This window comes from Selaginella moellendorffii, unplaced genomic scaffold (assembly GCF_000143415.4).
Source record: "Selaginella moellendorffii unplaced genomic scaffold, v1.0 SELMOscaffold_27, whole genome shotgun sequence".
Taxonomy (NCBI): domain Eukaryota; kingdom Viridiplantae; phylum Streptophyta; class Lycopodiopsida; order Selaginellales; family Selaginellaceae; genus Selaginella; species Selaginella moellendorffii.
Genome location: NW_003314288.1, coordinates 701,841 through 708,459, shown reverse-complemented (window position 1 = coordinate 708,459; position 6,619 = coordinate 701,841). Strand labels below are relative to the sequence as shown.

Below are 6,619 nucleotides of genomic sequence, written 5' to 3'. Positions count from 1 at the left end.
AGGCTGGAAGAAGTCGTCACAGGAGAGAGCAAGCAGGTCACCACTCACGACAAGCTCAAAAAATCTGGAAGGAAGATGTCACCAAGGAACTCGTGAGTATGTTGCAAGAAACAAATGCTGTCATCACCAGCTTCCACACGTCTTCAACGTGCTCTAGGAGCACAAACCCAAAGTCTTTGCTGATAGCAAGTGCAGCCTCATGTTCTGGGAGCAAGGTGATGGCGGCTTGCGGCATGATGAATACGTGTGGCCAAACTTGCCGTCTCGCATGACCCCTTCAAGTTTGGGTAGGAATGCTGACTAAACCTGCCAAAAGGTGCCCCAAAACAGAGCACCCAGATTCAGATAATAAGCCCTAGTATGAAGACTTGCCAGCCGATTCTGCTACCAAAAAGAAATTTAAATTTAAGACAACGTGTCATCCTCCTTTTGCATAGTTTTAACTTTTAAATGTTATTTTTTTCTCCGTGAAGTTCAGGTTGACGGCGGTACTTTGACGAGGCATGCTCACTCAGCGGCCCATGTTTCTGCTCGACTCACGGTGGGTTTAAAACCAGGGATAACTGCAAGAAAGAGCACTGACATGTTTTCAAAAGTAGTTGTCACAGGAACATCTGCCATCCTGGAACACATGAACCCGACTGGCATCTTTGCAGATGATTAGCCTTTTTTCCAGCTTAGAGATGAGAGCAGTGGCCGCATGGCAATCATCACAAACTCGGAGATTTTTCACAATTCTGATGGTCTCCTTCTGGTGCGAGTTCACCAGGGCACACCCCAGCGCAAGCTTCTCACTGTGGCCGCACAGGTGATCCTCTTTCTCTTCCTCGGGTATGTCTTTTAGAACGTTGATCACAGCACTCGCGTACCCCTCCTCTTTCATTCTCAGCAACAATTGCTTGAGCTTGGCCGCAATCTCGTCGCTCTGTGAGTGACTCCTATCCCCGACAGAAAAAGAATGCACTTTTCCTGAGCTAACATCCGTCCACCAGCTTCTCCCGGGCTCCCTGAAGCTGCCTTCACCTCTCTTTCTCTCCACAACAGCAGCCCTTTCACTGAGCATCCCCAGGTTTCCAAATATATTGGCCATCAATGCGTAGGGCGTGTCACTCTTGGGATCCATCTCCACAAGACGCTCAAACGCGAGTTTGCCGATCGTGTAATTCTTCCACTTCCGGCAGGCTCCGAGCAGGGACGTCCAAACCACTGCATCCGGTTCAAAAGGCATGGCTCTGAGAACTCTCACAGCTTCGTCAAGGAGGTTAGCTCGCCCGAGCATATCAATCAGGCACACATAATGCTCCAGACGTGGCTTGACTCCATACTGCTTGGGCATTTCATCCAGAAGCTGCCTTCCTTTCCCGACCAGACCACCATGGCTGCAAGCGTTCAACACCGAGACAAAACTCACATCGTCAGCTTTACAGCCCTCCTCCTGAGTCATGGAATAGAAACGCTCCAAGGCCTCGATCGATCGGCCCTGGAGAGTGTAAGCCTGTATGAGAGAGTTCCAGAGACCCGTGTCGTCCCGAGCTCGGCACTCGTCAAACGCTTCCTGAGCAGAATCAACATCGCCGCATTTGCCGTAGAAGCTCACCAGGCTGGAGCCCAGAACTGGATTGTTTTTCAGCAGCCCTTTATGCTTCGCCAGCTGGTGAATCTCCCTCCCGAGCTTGATCGCCATCACACTCCCGCAAGCAACAAGGACGCAGGTGTAGGTGCAAGCATCAGCTTGAATGGTGTTATCAGCTCTCAGGGCAGAGTAGTACTCCAGAGCAAGTTCAGCTCGCCCGTTCGTGTTGCAGCCCTGGATGATCGCGGTGTAGGACACAACACTACGAGTTCCCATGGAGTGGAAAATCTTGCGAGCCTCCTCAAGCTCGCCACACTTGCAGTACATGTCTACCATGCAATTCGCCACGAACAGATCTAGCTGTTTCTTCTCCTTGCTCAGCATTGAATGGATCTCCATCCCAATGCGTAGAGCTCTCTCCCTCTTCTCACTGGATTCAGTAGCAAGTGTGGAGCAGGCGCTGATCGCCACGACATGAGTCCGATCGTCGGGTTGAATGGTGTTATCAGCTCTCAGGGCAGAGTAGTACTCCAGAGCAAGTTCAGCTCGGCCGTTCGTGTTGCAGCCCTGGATGATCGCGGTGTAGGACACAACACTCCGAGTTCCCATGGAGTGGAAAATCTTGCAAGCCTCCTCAAGCTCGCCACACTTGCAGTACATGTCTACCAGACAATTCGCCACGAACAGATCTAGCTGTTTCTTCTCCTTGCTCAGCATTGAATGGATCTCCATCCCAATGCGTAGAGCTCTCTCCCTCTTCTCGCTGGATTCGGTAGCAAGTGTGGAGCAGGCGCTGATCACCGTGACATGTGTCCAATCGTCGGGTTGAATGGTGTTATCAGCTCTCAGGGCAGAGTAGTACTCCAGAGCAAGTTCAGCTTGCCCGTTCGAGCCGCAGCCCTGGATGATCGCGTTGTAGGACACAACACTCCGAGTTCCCATGGAGTGGAAAATCTTGCGAGCCTCCTCAAGCTCGCCACACTTGCAGTACATGTCTACCAGGCAAGTCGCCACGAACAGATCTAGCTGTTTCTTCTCCTTGCTCAGCATTGAATGGATCTCCATCCCGATGCGTAGAGCTCTCTCCCTCTTCTCGCTGGATTCGGTAGCAAGTCTGGAGCAGGCGCTGATCACCGCGACATGTGTCCGATCGTTGGGTTGAATGGTGGTACAAGCTCTCAGGGCAGAGTAGTACTCCAGAGCAAGTTCAGCTTGCCCGTTCGAGCCGCAGCCCTGGATGATCGCGTTGTAGGACACAACACTCCGAGTTCTCATGGAGTCGAAAATCTTGCGAGCCTCCTCAAGCTCCCCACACTTGCAGTACATGTCTACCAGGCAAGTCGCCACGAACAGATCTAGCTGTTTCTTCTCCTTGCTCAGCATTGAATGGATCTCCATCCCGATGCGTAGAGCTCTCTCCCTCTTCTCGCTGGATTCGGTAGCAAGTGTGGAGCAGGCGCTGATCACCGCGACATGAGTCCGATTGTTGGGTTGAATGGTGGTACAAGCTCTCAGGGCACAGTAGTACTCCAGAGCAAGTTCAGCTCGCCCGTTCGTGTTGCAGCCCTGGATGATCGCGGTGTAGGACACAACACTCCGAGTTCCCATGGAGTGGAAAATCTTGCAAGCCTCCTCAAGCTCGCCACACTTGCAGTACATGTCTACCAGGCAAGTCGCCACGAACAGATCTAGCTGTTTCTTCTCCTTGCTCAGCATTGAACGGATCTCCATCCCGATGCGTAGAGCTCTCTCCCTCTTCTCGCTGGATTCGGTAGCAAGTCTGGAGCAGGCGCTGATCACCGCGACATGTGTCCGATCGTTGGGTTGAATGGTGGTACAAGCTCTCAGAGCAGAGTAGTACTCCAGAGCAAGTTCAGCTTGCCCGTTCGAGCCGCAGCCCTGGATGATCGCGTTGTAGGACGCAACACTCCGGGTTCCCATGGAGTCGAAAATCTTGCGAGCCTCCTTAAGCTCGCCACACTTGCAGTACATATCGATCAATCCCGTCAACAAGTAGATGTTGCTTTTGTGCTCATCACTCTTGAGCACAGCTTCATGGGCTTGTTTTCCCAAAGAAAGGGATCTGCTCTCAGCTGAGTCTCTCACGCGGTGTATCAGCCTCCCTAAACTCACCGGTTCATCACCAGCTACAGGTGGGGTATGTGGAGATTTGTAGCGAGCCGTGGTGGCCTTACCTACAGCTGGGTCAGCGAGCGACTCGAGTTTTGCAGAGACCCAGGTCGGTGTTTTCCTGTTGGCGATCCACAGGCTCTCTCCGGTAGAAACATGTTTGAAATCCGGGTAGGACTCTGAGAAGAACTTGTTTTTCTTCTTGAACCTGTTGTCCCACCAGAAAGTGGGATCCCTGAAAAACGTTTTCCACTCCATGAGATTGTTGAGAAATGACACACACCACACAAACCCTAGCGCCGCACGCATGCCCTAGAAATCCCGATTAGTAGTAAAATGCTCGTGTTTTCTGTTTTTTCTTTTTCTAATTCTTTTCCTTTTTAAACTTTACAATGTCACAGCTTATCTGCAGCAGCTTAGATGTTTATTGTTTAAAAAAAATCTCTTTGATATATATAGAAAGTGAGCCAGCAGCAATCAGTTGCTCAAGAGCTGAAGAATCTTCAGTTCAATATAGTCTTCAGTTCTCAATCTAAAAGATATCGATACACTCAATATGCAAAAATAAACCACACTCTACACAAATTAAATAAAAAATGCTCTTCATGGGGCCACGCGGCCAGAAGCCTCAGGGCACCAGTTTCATGCAGAACACTTTCGCAAATGACTCTCGCCCAGGGCCCATGCACAGGAGTCCTCGGGCGGTGGTAAAACCTCACCCTGGGCTTCTGGCTGCTCTGCATCATACCTTACCACACCAAACTCTTCGCACATGAAGCCACGCACAGAGGAAAAAACCGCACGAGGCCTCATGTGCTTACATTCAGTCCTTATATGTGTTCTTGGCCTTGCTCAGTTCATCTCCTTTGTTGTCCACCTGCACTTCTTTACTTCGTGTTTTTGCTTGCATGCTTCGATTGACATCTTCAGATTTTCAAGCGAACGATTGTGGCATACCGTGGCTACGTTTTTCGGCAGAGCTTGGAGGTGCTGAAAGCGGCATTAAGTTCGTGGAGGATTGATCTTGATTTGGATTGTATGGATCTCTATAAATTTTGAAACTTGAGTTTATTTTTCTTCTTTTTCTTCTGTGTTGCCAAAATAACTGGTGTCAAACTTGCTTTTGCAGACTATCTCTAGTACTTCTGGATGCGATCAAGGCCTGCTGCTCATTGCTTCAAAGGAGGAGATGATAATTGATCCCCAAAGAGCGAGCTTGATGGTTTTGTTGCTTTCATCAAGTTATCATTCTGCTGCGATCTGAAACACCACATCGTCCACTGTACTTTCACAGGTTTCAAGACAGGTACCCAGGAAAGGTGTATTCCATTGTTGTTCCTCAGGACCTGGACTTGTTTTGCCGCCTCAAGTGTGAGCTGATCAAGATGAGGGAGAAGCTTGCGATGGTGGAGGCTTGGGCTCGAGCAAGGTTGCAGATGCAGTATGAGGATGATTTCTTCTACAACTATGATGAGTGGGACAGTTTTGTGGATCTTTCCACATTGAGATCGTCGAGCGGAGAGTGTTGTAGCATAAGTTATCTCCTGGAGAAATGGTCCTGGCTCAAGGAGCAGTTTGCACGCATCCGCACGTCAAGATTGTTGGAGAGCTCAACTGGAAGATGGAAAAAGGCCAAGGTGACTCATGGGGTTTCAAAACCTGCACTCGGCTTGGTAAGCTTTGGTGAGTTAAATAAGTATGATGAGTTTGAAGAGACAATCGCACAAAGAAAAAAAGGAGGGGACGTCTAGACGTGAAGCGTGCTAGCTCTCCTGAATGGCTTCAAAGAGGTGAGGTGTCTTAAAGAGGAGATGATAGAGCTGAGCATGGAGCTGAACTTGGCTTGTGCTCCTTCTTGTAAGAGCTAACTAGCTAGCAAAAACAGAGGAGACAGTGAAGAGGATGCTTCTTGAACTCCAAGAGAACAACAGACCTTTTTTTTTAAGGAGGGGAGAAGCTGCTAGCAGCTCAGAAGTAGGAGCAGTGGAGCAAGAGGTTGATGTCATCCCTGTGCGCCAAGACTGCTGCTTGGTTAAAGTAGGCAACCGGGTGAGAGCAATCCGAGGCTTGAGGTATGACTTGTCTTTTCTACCTGGTGGAACTCCATCCGAGCATTCTTACTTCCCTCTTTTAAACTGCTACATCACGTTTTTACTCTTAGCTCGTGTTAACTCTTAACTCACATTTATACTCTAATTTCACAATAACTCGTATTTTCACTCTAATTAATTCTTTTTTTTCCTCCCTCTAACTTACCTGGGCCATAAAACTTACTCCCTCATATCCCTAAACCTCAGGATCATATGAGCATATAAATAATGTGGGATTCATAATTTCACTCCTACTCTTGTGGGCTCCATAAATACACATTAAAAATTGTTAATTTATTATTATTAAAAAAAATTTGTATTCCAATCTTGTTGAGTTTATCTATATCTACCATAGAATATATGGTAGAATCCTTACATCAATCCGTTCACACACAATATCGAGCTAACCGCTTCACATGGATCTTCTCTTGATGTTGTGCATTGAGTGTCACCACATAGATTTGTGGACCAACTTGTTGGACGATGTGATAAGGACCTACGCAGCAAAAACCTTGGATCCTCAACACCCGATAACTCACCAACACTTGATCACCAACAACATATGTAGAAACTTTAGAAACTCCAGCAGGTGCAAAGTCTGGGAAAAAGTAGAGTGGAATTCAGTTATTTGGAATGTGCCACACCCAGGAATTCAATCCAAAGCTCTTCTATTCAAAGTGCTTGTGTCAGGTTTATATTCACGAAACCAGAGCTGGCACCTCCTCTTCAGAGCTCAGCTGCAGAAGATCTTGCCTAAACAGAGTGGTAACTAGAAACAAGGAATCAATTGGCACTGCTCCTCTCAACACAAAGAAGGTCTAGGATG

The 6,619-nt window shown here is 48.4% G+C and overlaps 1 protein-coding gene across 1 annotated transcript; it reads right to left on the bottom strand.

The window, feature by feature from the left end:
• Positions 1-385: 385 nt before the first annotated feature.
• LOC112348220 (pentatricopeptide repeat-containing protein At2g41080-like) lies at positions 386-1,825 on the bottom strand. The gene has a single exon (XM_024680360.1). The coding sequence runs from the start codon at positions 1,682-1,684 to the stop codon at positions 590-592; it is 1,095 nt and encodes a 364-aa protein (XP_024536128.1). The 5' UTR covers positions 1,685-1,825; the 3' UTR covers positions 386-589.
• Positions 1,826-6,619: the final 4,794 nt, after the last annotated feature.

Coding starts and splice junctions, on each gene's coding strand:
- LOC112348220 (XM_024680360.1), bottom strand. CDS start 1,684: ATGGCGATCAAGCTCGGGAGGGAGATTCACCAGCTGGCGAAGCATAAA.